The sequence below is a fragment of the Ochotona curzoniae genome, unplaced genomic scaffold (genome assembly GCF_017591425.1).
Source record: "Ochotona curzoniae isolate NIBS_2020 unplaced genomic scaffold, NIBS_Ocur_1.0 scaffold_2453, whole genome shotgun sequence".
NCBI classification, from domain to species: Eukaryota; Metazoa; Chordata; class Mammalia; order Lagomorpha; family Ochotonidae; genus Ochotona; species Ochotona curzoniae.
Genome location: NW_024467094.1, coordinates 14,722,530 through 14,738,778, shown reverse-complemented (window position 1 = coordinate 14,738,778; position 16,249 = coordinate 14,722,530). Strand labels below are relative to the sequence as shown.

General features: G+C 54.3%; 1 protein-coding gene across 4 annotated transcripts in view; it reads left to right on the top strand.

Moving 5' to 3' along the window:
- The window catches only part of KSR1 (kinase suppressor of ras 1), a 116,703-nt gene that overhangs the window by 66,805 nt on the left and 33,649 nt on the right, over nt 1-16,249 (top strand). For all 4 annotated transcript variants that reach the window (XM_041001352.1, XM_041001350.1, XM_041001351.1 and 1 more), the window contains exon 2: nt 5,804-5,944. In XM_041001352.1, coding sequence (XP_040857286.1) covers nt 5,804-5,944 — 141 coding nt within the window. The remainder of the gene's footprint in view (nt 1-5,803; nt 5,945-16,249) is intronic.

Genomic DNA, 16,249 nt, shown 5'->3' with positions numbered 1-16,249 from the left:
TCAGGAGTGCTGTGTAGCCCATGCTACCTTCTCCACCTTGCGGGCAGAGAAACTACAAGGAAATAAATGAGCTTTAGCCACACTGCCAGGTGGTGGCACCTGCCAGACTGATGCTTCCTGCCAGAGGTGGAACGGTTAACTCCTGGTGGGCATTGCCCCTGATCCCTGAGAGCAGGTGTTCATAGTAGACAGGAGGCATTGGCATGTGGTGTGCAAGGGTGGGACGTTTGGCCAGTGTTCACTCCTGTACTGCCCAGCTAGTCCATCACAATGGCTGGCCCCAGGCCAGCCCCCACCCCAAGACCTTTGTGAGAAGTTTTGCTTGGAGCTGGCAGTGCCCTTTCTCTCTCTTTGGCAGCTTCTGGGGATGAGTGGTTCTGGGGATGAGTGGTTCTGTGGGTACAGTTTAGCCTGGCCTGCAGTTGCATGGGTGGCAATGGGGTGCCAGCTTTGGGGAATCAGGTTTTGAAAAAAGTGAAGGAAGAATGACAGGGGGAAGGCCTTCCCTCTGTGAGGCTTTGGTCTCTGCAGTGTCACTGTGTTAGGCCTCATGTTCCCTGGACACCTCAGGGTTCTGGAAGCCATCTGCTGTCTCTATAGAAACTCCTCTCAGTCAGGGGCATGTCCTTTTTAAGATTTGCTTATTCATTTGAAAGAATTACAGAGAGAGAGAGAGAGAGAGATCTATCCACTGGTTCACTTCCCCAAATGGCTGCAGTGGCTGCTGGAACTGAGCAAAGAGTCAGGAGATTTCTCCAGGACGGACACGTCTGTGCAGGGGACTAAGCACCTGGCCGTCTCCCTTAGTTTTCCCAGGTGTATTAACAGGGACCTGGGTCAGAAATGAAACGGCGCCCAAATGGGAGGTCAGCATTGCAGTAGGTGGCACTGCCCACTGCACCATGGGGCTGACCCCTGGCATGAGCTCCTGGGACCAGACCTGTTCACCCTGCACAGCATTTGCTGTGTGCCCTTTGGGGCTGGCAGGCCTCACCACTGTCAAAGAGATGCTTCTGGCAGCCTTGTTTGACGTCAGCATTTGACTTTGATCAGGATGCTTGGGGCTCATTCCTGGAGTTGGTGTTACCCTCCTCCTGGAGTGGATGCCACCCTCTTCTGGGGTCCTATTGGCAATTTCCCCCCAAGATCCTGGACTTTTAGCTATATATGCATTTTCAATGAACTTGAAAGGCAGAGTGAGAGCTCAAGCCCACTAGTTTACTCTCCAAATGGCCACAGTGGGCAGTTCTGAGCCAGGCGAAAACCAGGAGACTGGAGCCTCTTCTGGGTCTGTCATATTAGGGGGCAGAGACCCAAGGAACTGGGGTTATCATCTGCTGCTTTCCCAGGCTTATTAACAAGGAGCTGCATGGGAAACAGAGTAGCTGGGACATGATCCGTGCTCATACCAGGTGTGGGTGCTACAGGGGGGGCTGAACCTGCCATGCTTATTCTTAAATGCTGGACTGGGAGCCTGGGTCTTTGAGTCTGGGACAGTTAGTATGCGCCTGCTGTGTACAGTGTTTCTGTAAGCACCCATCCACTGGGGGCTGCCTTGGTGTTTTCCTCATCTTTCTTTACTGCAACCCCTGTCCACGCGTGGTGGGGCACACAGCCAGGGAGCCCCAGAAAGTTGCTGGGGGAGCCTTCAGCATGCTCAGGGCCCTGCCTGTTGTGGCCTGCTTCCTAATGGCTCTCTTGGTCACGCTGCCACTCCCGTCTCGGAAACCCCAGGTGCTTTCCTATTCCGGAAAATTTGTATCTTGTGGTTTTTGTGGTTAAAAGAAAATGACACCACTAATGTGAACTGTCCCCTTGGAGGCCCTCGGGGCTGAGCTGGCCGACCCGCTGTGGTTAGGCTGGGAAAGTAGCTCCGGTGCTCCTTGGGACTGCAACCAACTTTCCGAAAAGCATGAGTGACCTTCTCTCGCCCTGGTGGGAGCCATTGCACCCTGGGGCCTCTCTTGTTCTCAGCTCCACTCCACGCAGATCCCAAGCCTGTTGCGGTTCCTTTTGGGTACCCTGGCTACCCTTACAGAGACAGCAGCTTGCCAACTCACTGGGAAGCAGGTCCAGCATATGGGCTCCTCTCCCTTTCTGGTCTTAGGCACAAGTTGCCTGTTTGGGGAGCCGGCCCTGGGTGAAAGAGGCGGCCCTTTGGGTGATCTGGTGGGGCTCTTCAGTGGCCTTGAACTCCAGGCCTGCTCTCTCCTCCTGTCCAAGACGCTGAGCCTCCTAACTCAACACTTGCCCTGCAGGTGTCTGCTTTCCCACTCTGGCTTTGATAAACGCCCAGCTAGACTGCGTTGTGTGTGTATTTGTGTTTTTGTGAGCAAAACTTTGAAAAATCCAACACTGCCTGGGATCCAACACTGGACCAGAAGCACAGACTGGGATGCTGGCCTCGTGGAGTTGATGGTGAACAAGGAAACAGACACAGCAAAAAGCCTAAGTGTAAGGGCTGGAGCTGTGGTACAGCCAGTTAAGCTGCTGCCTGTACCACCAGCAACCCATACGACTACTGATTCGAGTCCTGGGCAGTCTTACTTCTGATCCAGTTACTTGCTAATGGCCCGAGAAAGCAGTAGAAGATGACCGAAGTGCTTGGTCCTCTACTACATCCACAAGGCAGACCTGAATTAAGCTCCTGGCTTCAGCCTGGCCCAGTCCCAGACATTGTAGTATTGAGGATGACCCAGCAGATGGAAGATCTCCCTGTCGCTCCTTCTCTCTTTCTCTTGCTCACGTTCTCTGTAACTCTACTTTTCAAATAAATAAGTCTCTAAAAACAGTTTACAAGTATAGTATGAGGTTTGAGCTGGACACTGCCCAGCTAGGGGAAGGCTTCCTAGAGGAAGGGCTATTGAAACTGAGCTGTGCAGACCCAGTGGTCACTAACAAGAACCCGCCTGCTGGAGGGACAAGAGCCCTGAGCTAGCAAGGGCTGGCCAGGTTGGAGGGGACTGATGAGCCCCGGTGCTGGCCCAGGCTGAGGCCAGGTTGGCCATCTCTGCTGGCTGAACCCTTGTGTCGAAGGATGTGTTGTGAATCACTCCCAGAGGTGTGGCCCCCACACTGCTGACAGATGGTCTTGATTGCTGTTGCTGCGTCGTGAGCCCAGCCGCCTCTGCTGATGTGGAAAACAGCGGCTTTTGAGTGTGCACAGCTGTTTGGTTTGTGGTCCTGTCTTTGATCAGCCCTTTGAAGCTGTGATCTGAGTTCTTAGGGTTGGAAGGACCATCCATGGGGCTCTGGAGGCGGTGGGGGGGCAGTTCTAAGTGTGTCCTGGGCCATGTACAGTAGCAGGTGGAGGTGTGGTACAGAGCAAGGGGAGCCAGGGTCCCTGTCCCAGGCTGCTATGACGGGGGCTGGGGGGGGCTCACCTTTCCCCAGGCTTCTAGGTTGTGGCTCTAGGGGAGCTAGTCCTTCCTATTTTACAGGTGAGTGACCCCAATCTAGAACAAAGGAAGTACCTCGAGGTTACAGCTAGTTTGTGGGATGTTCAAACCTGCTTCTGTTCAGCTTGGAGGCTGTCCAGGCACTGGGTCTCCATCTGTTGAACAAGACCCTAATCACAAGTGCCCACCTTGAGTGCAAGGCACCCTGTGGCCTACAGCATTCATAATCCAGATGCTGGGAGTGGAGAAGATGAGGCCAGATGCAATATGGGGAGTCTAGATGAGGGAGAGCCTGCTAGCCGGAAGTCTGAACAGGGGCTTGGGGTGGGGAACTACAGAAGGGCTCTGGTAGGCACTGGCTGTGGGTGTGTGTTTGAGGGCAGGGCAGTACCCGGAGCAGAGCGGGCTGGCAGTGAGCCCAGACTAGCAAGGTAGGGCCCTGATTTGGGAATTTGCCTCTGGTCACTCCCTGGGGGTGGGGATGGCAATCAGAGTGGGGTGAGCCTGGGTGAGGGAGAGGAGTGTCGGCTTTTACCTGTGGGGTGAGATCCTATTTGTGAGCAGAGCACCAGGTTCCGTGACAGCTGACTTCAGAGCTGTGAGCCTCAGTGGGATGTGCATGAGTGATAGATTAGCAATGCCTGCCATGGGTGCCAGAGGGGTTTGCAGTTGCAGGTGTGGCCCTGGATGGCCCCTGTGTGCCTGATTTCCCCAGACTGTCTGCAGTAGGAAGATTTTGATTCCCAGCAGGTTGGCTCTCTAGTGGTCATCCTCACTTGCCTCTCAGCCCCCTGGCAACCATGAATGCACAGGACCCACACGAAAGGGCCAGTAACCCTGGGTAGGAAGCATCTGGCTCCATCAGCTTGTTATGTGGGTGAGCCTGGAAGGCTTCAGAAGGTGTTGTTGTCATTGTGAGTCTGATAGTACCCTTGCATCCCTCCGGCCATGCGTGGGAGGGTGGGGAGTAGTGCCTATGGACAGAATTCAAGGAGACCCTGGCTGGATGGAGAGAAATGAGGCTTTGTTCCCACCAGTTTCTGCTGGAATTTGTTATGTGGTTCAGTTGGGTTTAGACAAGTCACATCCATCTTTGCAAGGACTACTGGCTCCATCTCCAGTGTGAATCACAGCTATTGTCTTATCACATTGATACCAATCTGCTTTTTGTTACTTGAGATTACCAAAGGGAGGGGCTGGCATTGTGGTGTAATGGGGAAGGCTGCCACCTGCTGTGCACACATTCTGTATGGGCACTGGTGTTTGTCCTGGCTGCTCTGCTTCTGGGCCCTGTCAGTGCACCTGGGAAAGCAGTGCAGGACAACTCAAGTGCTCGGGCCCCCATGCTCATGTGGGAGACGTGCAAAAAGCTCCTGGCTTGGGCCCAGTCTTGGCCGTTGCTGCTGTCTGAGGGGAACAAACAGCAGATATAAGATTTCTCTTGCTCTCTCCCTCCCTCCCTCTCTCTTTCCTCCTTGTTCCATAAATCCGACTTTCAAATAAATAAATAGCCCATGGGAGCTTCTTTGGAAAACAAAGGTTTGTTTGAGCTCACAATCCAAGACAGAGTTCAGTGGCCCCAGAGTCCTGCAACTGATGGAGGCTTCTCCAGGCGGGGTCACCCAGTGAGGCAGGAAGGAACCAAGACCTCTAATGAGAACCAGCCTCTGAGGCCCCAGCCACTGGAGGGCCCTCCCTTTCTCTGTTGAGCATTGTCATGAAGACATGGGAGTGCGAGCAACTGTGTGAGTTTCAGAGAGACTAACCCTGCTATGCTTGTCACCACAGGAAGGTTCTGGGGTGAATGAAGAGGCTGCTTTACACTTGTCACAACTTTCAGGTTGGGTTGGTTGTCAGAGCCACTGCTAGTTTTATTCATACTTTATAAATAAGGTTCATTGCTGTTGTCACAGTAAGTGGTGTTTCCATCAGTGCATTTAAGCATAATTGATGCCCTTGGTCCTCTTCTGCTTTGTTTTACGTGCATAGCAGCCTTGTTCTGGAGAGACTGCAGGATTCCCCAGGAACTGCAGTGTTTCCAAGAGAGCTGAGTGACTTCTCCAACGTAGGGACTGAGCCCAGCCCGGGAAGGCAGGAAGCATCGTCGTGGGAGGAGGGCTGCCTACCTGCTGTGGACCCCCACATCTTCCCCATTCATATTTCTGCTGAGACCCCAGCAGTGAGGTCTCTGTCGGCCAGCACAGCCCATTGCTCTCTTTGATCCTTGTGGTCCTAGCATTGGGCGGTGACTCCCAGGCTCCTTGCCTGCCCTCTTCCTGCCCTGTTCCGGGGAGTCTGCCACATACCAGTTTGTTGTCTGTGTGAGAATGCCCCCATAGCTGGCTTGAGAGGCCATGTGCTTGCGTGCTACACCATGACTGAGGTTATCCCTCCTTCTCCCACAGGCCAAGCTGGTGCGGTACATTTGCAAGCAGCGGCAGTGCAAGCTCAGCGTGGCTGCCAGCGAGCGGACCCCAGAGCTCGACAGCTACCCCCGCTTCAGTGACTGGCTCTACATCTTCAATGTGAAGCCCGAGGTGGTGCAGGTATGTGTGCCAGGATGCGGGCAGGGCTGGGGGCATGAAGGGCTGGGTAGAGGAACCAGCCAAGGGCTGGCTTCACCACAGCTGAGACCCGGGAATGTGTGAGGAGGGCGTGTGAGAGGGGAGCAGACAGCAAGCGGGTCTAGCCTGGGAGCTGCCACCATCTTAACCAGATCTGCCTGACCACTGAGTACTCAATAGACAGCAGCCAGCTTTTCCAGAAGCACAGGCTGGGTGACAAAACACAGCCTGGATAATCTCACTTCCGGCAAAATCCTACATAATGCTTACTGCTACTTGGCATTTTAAGCTTAAGGAAATGACAGCACAGAATGGTTAAGCACTTTACTTTAGATGACACAGCTGGTTGGAGATGCCCCTGTCACACTCGCGTCCTGTAGCAGAATGGTTGGGTTGGTGACCCAGCTCCATCTGCTATCACACACCCTGCGAGGCAGCAGTGATGGCTCACACAGGTCAGTCTCTGCCACCCACATGGGAGACCTAGATTCAGTTCCAAGCTCCTGACTTTGACCTGGCCCATCCCTCACTGCTGTGGGCATATGTGGGGAGTGAACCAGCAGATGGAAGATCTCTATGTCTTTGCTTTTCAAATCAGTAAGTAAAAATTATACAAATCCTTTTGTAAATTGAAAGTCATACAACTAGTGAGTGGTAACTTTGGACATAAAGAATGAGAATTTAATTTAAAATGTGTCATTTTTCTTCCTTTTGTTTCCTTTCCCATCCATCCATCTCTGCTACCCATTACCACCTGTCCAACATGTTGCCGGTGAACATGAGGGTATGCAGTGCCAGGCTCCCAGTTGACGGTTAATTGGTACCTGGGGGACTTGCTTTTTCCATCTGGTAAATCCACTCCTTCCAGGCTGAACTGCGAAGGCCAAGTTCAGGCTATGGTGTAGAAATGTGAATGTGTTCTAGCTGGACCCCCTACAAAACTGAAAAGGCAGGGGCAGTCGTTGCATACCCAGCACTCAGGGAAGACTCCACAACCACTGAGCTTTCTGTGTTCCCTCCTAGTCTTTTTCTCAGTTTCCTAATGCAGGAATCTTTTTTGAAATTGCTGCTAGCTTAGTACTGGGTTGTTCCATGAGGTCACACTGACTGTGTGCGGATCAGCACTGGGTGCAGGGCTTGTCCGCACGGAGACGAGCCGGAACGCCAGCTGTGTGCTGGGAGATGAGAAAGAGCAACAAAGAGGGAGAAGGCGTTGCATTCACCACACACTTCTCATGGCTACAATATCCGTGGCTGGGCCAGACCAAGCCAAAACCAGGTGTCTGGAACTCTACCTCAGCCCCCATGTGGGTGGCCAGGCACACAGACAGGCACAGTAACAGGGAGCTGAATTGGAAGCAGAGCAGCCAAGACTCAGATGTGGGATTCTGGCGTCACAAGCAGTGGCTTGACCTCTTGTACCACATGCCCCATCCCTCTTATTTAAAAAAAGGGGGGGAAAAAAGCCTTTTTGAAATACGGCAGCCTAAAAATTAAAATGTTAAGTATGTGGCTTGCACTAATTTCTGTTGGGCAGCCTTGATTTAAACCATCCTGAATAATAATTTCATGTTTTGTTCCTGTCATTTGGCTTGCTAGTCAGCACATTTTTCTGTTTCATGTTGTACTTATGATTTACTCATGTTTTATTGAGCACATATGCAATTACTAGGCCTGGGTTAATTCTAGCTGTTGGCTTTTAGCTCTAACCCAGAAGTGAATATTATTTATGGGGCTATTTGTATACTTAAGAATTTTCCCTGGCAGAGATTCCTGGGCAGAAAATGACATCAGCATCAAAAAGTTCCTGTCACGGGGAGTGAGAGGGTTAAGTGAGGGCCCCACAGGATAACTGAGCACCCGGAGCACTTGGCACCTCAGCCTTGCCTGGAGCTGCCCCAGTCCCAAAGGACCCTCCCATCTGTGACAAATGCCAGCTGCCAAGTAGCAGGTGGGGTCACCGTGAAGGTGACCAGGAAATGGTACCCCGTAAGACAGGTCCCATGAGCCCTAGTAAGCAGCCACACACCTGCCCGCGTGGGCTCGCGTAGGGAGCAGTGATCCTGCACTCCCTACCCAGCTGCCTGCCTCCTTGCGCCCTGAGTGAAAAAAGATGCTGACTTTGGAGACTAGGAAGAATTGGGCGGCCTCCCAGCCTGGTCCCACTCACCACCTCCCCTCCCTAGGATTCCAGAGAGAAAACAGCTTCTCACAGTCACATCTTGGGCCTCCCACAGCCCGTCAGAGCCAGTAGTGGTGACAGCCCAGCGTGCTGGGCTCCAAGTTGTGGCACACTGGTGTTCTCAGCTTTGAGGCACCTGTGTCCAGTGGTCTTGCTCCTCAAGGGTTTTCCTTCCTGATGTAAAACATGCATGTGGAGTGACACAGCTCCATCCAAGCCCCTCTAAGGAGGTTGGCTGTCGGAGCTGTTTGGGCCCTGGAGAGCTGTGTAGTGGCAGCTGGGACCTGGGTCATCCAGCCGGGCCCATGGCTGTAGTCAGGCATGTTGGATGCACCAAGTTACATATAATACAGTGGAACCAGTGATCAGAGAAAGCAGTCAGCAAGCTCGTTTATATCCAGGGGGGAGGCAGGCAGGACGACCGAACAGCCAGACGGAGTCTAGGAGCCAGGGGCTATCTTAGTGTGGGAAAGTCAGCAGAGAGCTCTGAGATCAGGGCATGGCAGCGGGAGCATCCCCAGCTGCCCTATAGTCTCTGCTTAGAGACAGCGAGGCAGCTCAGACAGGGCTCCGGATCTTCCCTGGCAGGCAGGCAGGCATTTGTGCACACACACTCTCTCCTCCCTCTCCCCTACATCATCCCCCGCCTTTGTACATGGTCACATAACCCTGCCAGCGGCTCAAGCTACAAGCCTTCCTTGTAGCCATCCCTGTCTGTCCCCTTGCCCTCACTCTGCACAACCTGTGGCTCTCCTCCTGAGACACTGTCCACCTGTCCATCTCTGTACCAGCACAGCACAGTGGTCCAGGCTGCCCTTGTCTGTGGCCCCAATTCTTGCAGCATCCTTTTCCCCACTCTCCATGCTGTGTACCTCCCTCATTCCGTTTCATCGAACAGACGAACGATAGCTTCCAACCCTGATCTGGTCTTGCGGTTTCCCCTGCTGTTTCTCCCAGATGCCAGGGTCCTCACACAGTGTAGCTGCTGTTGAGGCTTGCTCACTGCTTCTCTGTTCTCAGGTCCCACCCTGACTCCCATCACTCTCCCGGGAGTCCTCTCGGTGACGCATTCATGGACACCCTCCTCATGTCAGGTCCATTGTCTTCCTCCCGCAAGCTTCCCTGTGGATTCTAGTGAAGATCATCCCCTCCGCCCCCCCCCCCCGATTCTCTGCAAGTGCACCATGGTTTATTCGTTCAGTGACCTTGAGTGCTGTCTGGGAGTGTCGGACTTGCTCCTTGTATCTGGTCTGCTTGCCAATCGTGGAGTCAGCTCCATGAGACAGGACGCTCACAGCTGGGGTTTGTTTGCCCCAAGGTGGCCTCTGGATATTGGGCCTGTAGGACAATCCCTTGACTGAGATTCAAACACAGATGTTTATCTACAGAATGAGTGACTGTCTTGACACTGTGGGTGTGGTTCTGAGAGGGTGGTGGCGGGTCCCTCTTGGCTTTGGCTTTGAGCCTCGCAGGAGTGGCTGCTGGAGGCGCCATGGCCCCAAAAGGCTGCCTTTCTGCCTGTGCCCTGATGCTCCTCCGCGACCTCCAGGAGGAGCCTGGGAAAAGTCGCTGGTTTCTGAGCTGCACCTGTGTGGGATCTGGGGCCCTCCAAGCCACCTGCTCGTTCCACTGCAGGCTGACACACGGCCCACATCTGGTGCGAGGTGCAAGGTGCTCTGATGTTCCACATTGCTGTCTTAGCAGGTCCCACTTCCTCCATTCCACAGTTTTAGAAATGGGTCCAGGGGACATGTAATAACTCACCTAGGACCTCAGAGACAGTGAAGGACAGAGCCAGATGCACCCACCTGCCCCTCCAGGGAGATGTGACTGCAAGTCCTGGCTCTCGCCATCTCTGTCTTCCTCCTCTTAGGGCACCTGGATTCTGAGCCTGGCTCTAGGAACCTGGCACATCCTTCCACCAGCCTCCCCCAGGGCCAGGTGCCTCATACTGTTTAGCTTCTGGTAAGCTTGCTCATCTCTTCTCTGCTCTCTGATTCCAGCCTTGCACTAGCCTTAGTTTCCATATCTGTAAGAGAGGAGAGAATTCATCACCACCTGCTGGTCCCTGATTGGGAGGGTGGAGTACTCCAAGGCTCAGACATAGTCACGGGGTGAAGAAGGCAAAGTGAGGTGGTATGCCCATCCTCGGCTGCGGTCCATCCCAGGCGAGCACAAACCCTGTGGGAGACATTGAGAGGAGTGGGCTGGGATGCCAGGCTTCTGAGCTGGGGACAGTGGGAGTCAGACCCAAGCCGAGGACAGTAGGCTGAGCATTCACTTCCTGTCGCCTCACCACTGCCAAAGGCATCTTCCCGCCTGGTATCCTAACCTGTAGAGCTGGAGGGGATGGCCCCAGCATCCTTGGCCTGCAAGGACCCACTGGCTGTGTGTCTCTGTCTCTCCCACCCCAGATTTCTTGACTCTGGTTATGTGGAACGTGGTGCTGAGCTGCTTGCCTTGTTGCCCAGGTGGCTTCAGCCTTGGCTGCTGGGCGCACTCTCTCGGGTGGGTCCCTGTGTCCCTTCACATGCTCTGTCATTTCTGACCCTACGAGGTGGTCCAGCCTCTTCCTTTGTTTCAGTCCACGTGAGAACCAGCTCCATCTCCAGCGAGCCATGGCTTCGCTATACCTGTCGGTATGTTTTCAAAAACACCTGTGACATGAAATGTGCCATTTTAGTCATCTCTAAGCTTGCGGATCAGTGGTGTTGGGCACATTGGCATGGTACTGGGCTGTCATCACCACCAGAACTTTCTTCCCAAATGAACCATTGCTTTTCAAAGTGTCAGTTTTGTCAAAAAATAGGTGTTGATCATGTGGGTGGAGGGGAGTTTTGAGAAAGAAGAGGAAGAAGCTATGCCCCCTCATTCCCTGGCATCTGTGTGTCCTTGCAGCCTGGTCTGGTCCTTCCTCGTCTTTTCTCTCTGACCTGTTTTGCACATAGGAGAGGCTGCGTCAGGCGAGGTGGGCTGGGGAGGAGCCCTGCCCGTCTCCTTTGGCTCCCTGACTTTGCTGAGTCTGTTCTCTTAGCAGTGGTGGCACTGCTGTCCCTGTGGGAGGGATTTCCTAGTGCAGTGCTTCTGCCACCAACCACGGGCATCACATCTGTGTCCCACACGCCAGCGAGCAGCCCTGCCTGCTGTTGCTGGTGATGTTGCTTGCTCTTCCCTCGGCCCCCAAGTCAGGTTTCTCTCCTGTGAATTTGGGGCACATCTGCCTGTGTGTGTGCTCCCTCACTGGTTGCAGCCTGCTCAGGGAGGGATCAGGAGCTATAAACTGCTTGCTATAACAGTTGCACTTGCGCATGTTACAGTGCAGAGGAAGCCCTGCTCCCCCACCCCAGTCCCACTCTCGGGGGTAGGTGCCATGTGGTCAGGGTTTCTCAGGAGTGGCCATGTTTGAGGGGTGCCTGCCTGCCCCTGTGGATGCACCTGATGCTGTATGCATTTGCTGAGTGAAGGTGTGGCTGAGGAGCCCATGGAAGTCACTGCAGGCTGGAAGCTGGTTGTGCCAGACTTCAGTAGTCTGCTCCAAGTGGCAGCTCTCTGTCATGCTGTGAAGGACTGCAAATCTGCAAGCTCTGTTTCCTTTGGTTCAGCCGTCCTTGCTGAAGGACCCGGCCAGTAGTGGAGGGGGCAGTCAGCCCCCAGGGTGGCACCTTGCTGCCCCTGGCGGGGAGCTACTTGCAGCTGGCTTTGTCCTTTGGGCCTCTCCACGTTTGCTCACTTGTGCTCTTTTTGGCTTCCTGATGGGGACCCTGGTTTTTATCCCCCCTGTTAGGAAAATACATGCCAACCATACAGGTGTGAAGGGGTGTGTGTGTGTGTGTCACTCGCCGCCTCCGTGGCTGTCAGTCTGTGTCCTCCAGGAGCCACCTCACAGGCAGGATGGCCACAGGACACATCTGATGCACCAGTGGCACCCGGACATCCTCACATCAACCTTGCACCATTTTCAGTGTTAGCAAGAGTCACTTCTCTGATTGCCTTCAAGTAAAATGTCAGCCCTTGGGTTTCAGTGAGCCCTGCTTCCTCTGGGCAGGCAGCAGAGGTGGATGCTGGGAGCAGATGGCTCAGGACGTGGCCTTGGAAGGTGGACAGAGCCTAGCCCTTCCCCGCAGAGTGGCCTTGGCCAGGGCCTTCAGTGCTCTCTGCCCACTGCTGCTGCCGGGAGCCTGGGTGTTATTTCCATCTGTGTCCTCAGCCACAGCTTCGGCCAATTGGCAAACCCCACAGCTTCTATCCTAGTCGGCCACGTGGTGTCCATCGCTGCCTCTTCCCTACCCTGCTCTTGCCCTCCTTTTGTGTCACTGATCATGTACTGGGAGTCATATTTCTTTTTTCTTAAAACACACATCCACTCATCATGTTTCTCTGAGTTAAATCTTCAGTTGGTGTCCTGACATGATTAATATGAAACCCAGACCTTTCCCTGGGCCTTCAGGGCCCCTAGTTCTACACCTGCTAGCTCTGTGTCAGCTCCCACCTCCCCTCCCGGGGCCCCTCGCTGTTTCCTGTCTCAGGTATGTTTCCTCAGCCTGGAAGCTCTCTGCCCTCAGGGCTGGCACCTCCTCCTCCTGCCCTGATGGGACTTGAGGGGTCACCTCTTCAGAGAGGCCCCCCTACAACCCAGGCCCGCTGCTTCGGTTCAGCAGGTCCTCGCCTTCGTGCTGATTCCCGAGTGTCAGTGGCTTAGTTTAGTTATTATTTTTTAGTCCCATGGTTCTTCCTAGAGTGTGAGGGAAAAGGCCGTTGTGTTTATAGCTGCGTCCCAGGGCCCAGTCAGGTGCCTGCCTGGCATGTATGTGGTTGGCACTCAGTGGCTGCTGACTGGCTGAAGAAAGGAGGTGGTAGGATGTAGTGTAACCAGATGTAACCACTTTCTAAGTCAAAGCTGTTAATTCTGCAGGAATGGGCAGCCGCCTTTCTGCCAGGGGCACTAGGACATTCATAACATCACTCACAGCCCATTCGTAGTTATCACTCAGAATATAGCCTTCTGTGCAGGTTTTGAATGTCTAGTCCCACTTGCCGTTGCCTTGAGAGACCCAGACCAGATGATTTTGTAGCTCTTAACCGACCTGTGGGCTGGATGGTCCCCACCCCAGACTTACAGACATTGGCCCAGCCAGTGCTGTTGGTACTCCTACGGGCGTGCTCCACCTGGCAGATGGCAGACACATCAGCAGCCAAGCCTCTTTCCCTTCCTCTCTAGTGAGTGGTGGCTTCCCCCAGGAGGGGACCTTTGATTGGCTGGACCTTGGTCACATGCTCCTACTGTAACCAATCCCAGGAGGCTAGAGCTCTGCGGCTGACTCTTGGGGCTCAGCCATGTGGAGAGCCACTGTCGTTGAAACATCAGGAGCCGATCCCTGCCTGCCCAGAGAGGTGGGCATGCCCCCTCCCTCGGGTGGTGCCATAGCCTCCAGATTGCCTGGGGACGGGGGTCCTCTGGGGGTCTTGAGGAGGCCCTTCTGCATGTCAGGGACAAGCTCGTTGTACTGGGGATGTGTGTGTGGGTGCAGAGACCCTGTTTCTAGAAGTCAGCTGATTTCCCTTAGCTTTTGCTTTAATGTTTCTCATTCTATTACTGAAGGCACGGTGACTTTAGAAGACAGAGGAAAGGGAAGAAGGTGAATGTTCCCAGATCCTGCTCAGTCACCAATTGTTGACATTTCAGTTTTTTTCTCAGTAGCCAAGTATAGAAAGCAAAGGTAGCTACCTCTTACTGATGGCTTATTCCATCATCCTGCTACTCAGCAAACTTTAAGCATTTGGGTGCATTTCCATCCAGTCCGCCTGATTCCCACTCCTACCCTCACTCTCCTTCTTCCTCACTCCCTCCCTCTCTTCCTTTCTTCACCTCTCTCCTCCCCTCCTCTCCCTTCCCTTCTTTCTTGTGGTTGAGTCATGAATTTACACCATGATCCGTTAATGGGATTCCCAATATGGCCAGGACAGAACTGGCAGCTTCACCTGCAGTATCTCATCCAACCCTTGCATGGCTTTCCTGTTCAGGTTACCATGGAGGCGGAAAAACTAGGGGATGCGGTCGCTAATCTGAGGTTCCCTGATGGTCAGTGATGGAGCCAGGTTCATGTCTCCCCCTGAGCCCATCCTGCCAGAGGTCAGGGCCATCTTGTGCATGCCTCTGTAATGCCTGGGAACGTTCCTCTTAATTTTTTTTTTTTATTAGCTGCTTTCTGAATGTAATTATAATGATTCATGGTAATAATGCAGAAAACTCAAAGAATGCAGGCCCTGTCTGGCCACCCTCCCCCTCAGGCCCCAGTATTTAGTAGTTTTGCCACTGCTTTTACCCTTTGTACTGCTGTCTTGAAGTGTGACCATGGCCTGTCCTTTGTCCACATTCCAGGGGTTCTTCCTGGGGGTCGACAAATCACCTAGACCCAACTGGCTGTGAGACTGCTGCTGGGCACTGGGCACTGGGCCTGGCGTGGAGGTGGGGGCTCCCGCATGATTCCCTGGGAGAACTGAGATGACTCAGGTCCTACTCTTTGGAGGGAGGCAATGATGCAGGGAGAACCCCTGTCCGTGCCCCGGCTGGCAGGTCCCAGCCCCTGCCATGAGGCCCGCCTCTCACACCCAGCACCTGCTGCCAGAGCTATGTGCTGACGCCCCAGCTCCCAGGCATGGACTATTTTTGGCTGTGGTGACTGTTCACTACAGTCATGAAAACAGACAGCCCTCTCCCAGCCTCACTGTGTTGGGCCGCCGTGCGCCGGGCGCCAGGGCTGCTGGGGCCCTGGGCTCAGGCCCCTTGGCCATGGATTGCCTGTTTAGCTGGGTGCCAGCCAAGGCCTCCAGGGACACAGGGGTCCAGCTGCCTGGGATGCTGAGGGAAGTTCACGGCCTGAGATACCCTGGGAATGGCCAGGTAGGCACCAGGGCTGGGCCCAGGAACGGGCACATTGGGCCACACTTGGTCGCTGCTGTGTCCGCTGACATGGAGCAATCTGGAGAAGGATGCATGACTTCTGTTCCTTTGTCCCGGGGCTTGTCCTAACGATACAATGGCTGGGAGTTGGCAGAAGCTCTTGAGCTAGGTTCTCCCCCTTCCTGCTGGGGAATGACCCTGGGGTTTTTCCCTGCTTTTGTGGGCACAGAATGTATTTTACACGGCCTCCTGGCCTGTGGCAGGGACAGGGTGGGCTGAGCCAGCCTTGCCTGTCCATGCCTCTGGCTGGCCAGGCCAGGGGGGCCACTGTGCATAGATTCTGAGTGCTGTCTTTGGAGTTCATGGACTCGGCTGCAAGTACATGCGCTGTTGCTGCCTTGCTGTGTCATCAGATGAGTGATTTCATCTCTGTGGACTTTGGTTTCATGGCTCCCAGCCTACTACATGGCAGTGAGTGGTACCAGCAGTGGCTGTTGTTGTGATCACACTCTGGCTGTGAGCTGAGGACGCATGTGGAGAGGTGTGTGGGAGTCCAGGGCTGCAGCCCCCAGACCCAGCTGGAACCTACGTGTCTGGGTGTCGCCGATGATGAGGGCTTTGCTTCTTCCATTCAAGAAGAAGAAAAGTTGGGAATGGTGATTGGGAGGGAGAGTTGGTCCAGAACATGGGGGAGTGTGTCTTCCCGCCCTTGGTCTTCTAAGGTCCTGGACAAGGCCAGGCATCCAGCTCCCTGTGACTTCTGGACTTCCTGGGGCTCTGACCCACGAGGCTGGCACATGGCTTCCCACAGGCCCTTGGCAATGACTCAGGGCAGACCTCAGGGGAATTCCTACCTCGGTGGCTCAGGAAAGCTGGCAAGAACAATGCCTTTTCCTTGGGGTACCTGAGGCTGCCGGAAGCCCGGGGTGTCCTCCTAGGGGCACTGGATGTCTGCTGTTGGTTGCTGGCCCTGGCACTGGTTTCATTGTTTGGAGTAACCCTGGCAGGTTCGCCACTCTCCTCCTGGGGTCTCAGTTTCCTCCTCTCTGAAGTGACTGTTGTGGACAGTCTCTGAGGGGCCATCCAAGTCCGCCATTGACCTTGGCAGAGGCGGGGTTTCATCTTGCCTCTTGTCCGCGGGTGTCAATGGCCATGGCCTCCCTGGCTTGGGGCTCTGCTGGAAAACTACTGGAAGGAGCTGTCA